General features: G+C 44.1%; 1 protein-coding gene across 1 annotated transcript in view; it reads left to right on the top strand.

Moving 5' to 3' along the window:
- map3k2 (mitogen-activated protein kinase kinase kinase 2) overlaps positions 1-1500 on the top strand; it is a gene marked incomplete at its 3' end in the record, with an annotated part of 13790 nt that overhangs the window by 11657 nt on the left and 633 nt on the right. Inside the window, 1 exon segment of the mRNA XM_032506202.1 lies at positions 625-802. Within this exon segment, the coding sequence (XP_032362093.1) occupies positions 625-802 (178 nt within the window).

The following is a 1500-nucleotide window of genomic DNA, read 5'->3' on the forward strand; positions in this document are numbered from 1 at the left end:
TATCTGGAAGATTCATGTTCCCTTTTATTTATTGGAGAGCTCCTGAAGCTTAGATTCCATAAGATAATACACAGATAATATGTTTTGTTGTTATGAAACACAAGATTTACCTTGTAGTTGAAAAAGGAGCCTTGTATAAGATTGATATTTCCTCCTATGGAGCCTGTTCTTTAGCATTTGGAGATTGATGCTTTTTGACTTGTGAGATGGCGGCGACCGGAAACAACAACCGCTACAGTGAGTTGTTAAAAGCTTTTTTAGTAAACTCTGTGAACACAAACAATCATCTTGATGCTGAGTTCATGTGTGGAGCCCCTGGTGATACTTGGAGCAAAGTTACATCTTGTGTCGAGACTTCTTAGTGATGTAAAAATGTTAATTTTAATGTGATCATAGCAGCGCCCTTAGCTCTCCCATTCAGAAGGCCATTTGTCCGAAAAAATGTGGTCAATCTTAGAAGTGGGGCTTCCGTCCTAATTATGCTTTTCAACGTAAGTTTGACTCGGCTACTTGCACAAAAAGACCCTAGGTTGTGTTTTGGCGAGAGTTACGCTTTAAAGCAATTTCCCAGCCGACTGAAGAGGAAGATGCAGCTAACTGACTTTCTCTTCTTCCTCTGTCCAGGGGCCAACATCCTCCGTGACTCGGTGGGTAACGTGAAGCTGGGAGACTTCGGGGCCAGCCGCCGGCTGCAGACCATCTGTCTGTCAGGAACAGGCATCATGTCTGTGACCGGCACCCCCTACTGGATGAGCCCGGAAGTGATCAGTGGAGAGGGATACGGCAGGAAGGCCGACATCTGGTGAGACCACACTCCTCTGATGTTTCTCCAAAACTGTCCAGATCCATCCAGTGAAATGATGCCGTTGTGTGTGTGTGTGTGTGTGGGTGGTTGTGGGGGGTGTGGGGGTTGTGGGTGTTGGTGTTGGTGTCGGGTGTTTGGTGTATCTTGCCCCAAACGTCTCCTTCCATGCAGCGCGGCAATGGTTAAGGTTAGGGTTAGCTGCCTGGAAGGTAGGCCTGCACGATTAATCGTTATAATATCGCAATGTCAATTCAACCTGTTCACGGTTTAATTTTTAACTAAATTTGATTTAGTTTTTTTAAATGGTTCTCATTTAATTTTACGACCCAACTGCATCACAAACACTACTACTGTCTTCTGTGAGTTTTAAACAGACTGGATAAAATGGGATCTAATGCTCTCCCTTCTCTTCATTGAGGCCTTTGTGTTTACAGGCTTGTGGTGATGCACGTTGTGCTATAGGTGCCAAAAAAAATCAGTTTGGTTAAAATGATCGAGTAAATGTCCTTAAATTTCGTCTTTGTCAATGTCTTTCATAGAGCAAACAAGGTTACATCTTTCCGATGTTTACATTTCCCGTAGATGTGTATAGTTTCTGACTGGGAACCCAGAAATCTCCGACATTTCAATTAACATTGAACACAACAAACAGCAGTCAGTGCCCCTCGCCTGGCCTCATGGCGGTACCGAAAGTC

This window comes from Etheostoma spectabile, chromosome 24, assembly GCF_008692095.1.
Source record: "Etheostoma spectabile isolate EspeVRDwgs_2016 chromosome 24, UIUC_Espe_1.0, whole genome shotgun sequence".
Taxonomy (NCBI): domain Eukaryota; kingdom Metazoa; phylum Chordata; class Actinopteri; order Perciformes; family Percidae; genus Etheostoma; species Etheostoma spectabile.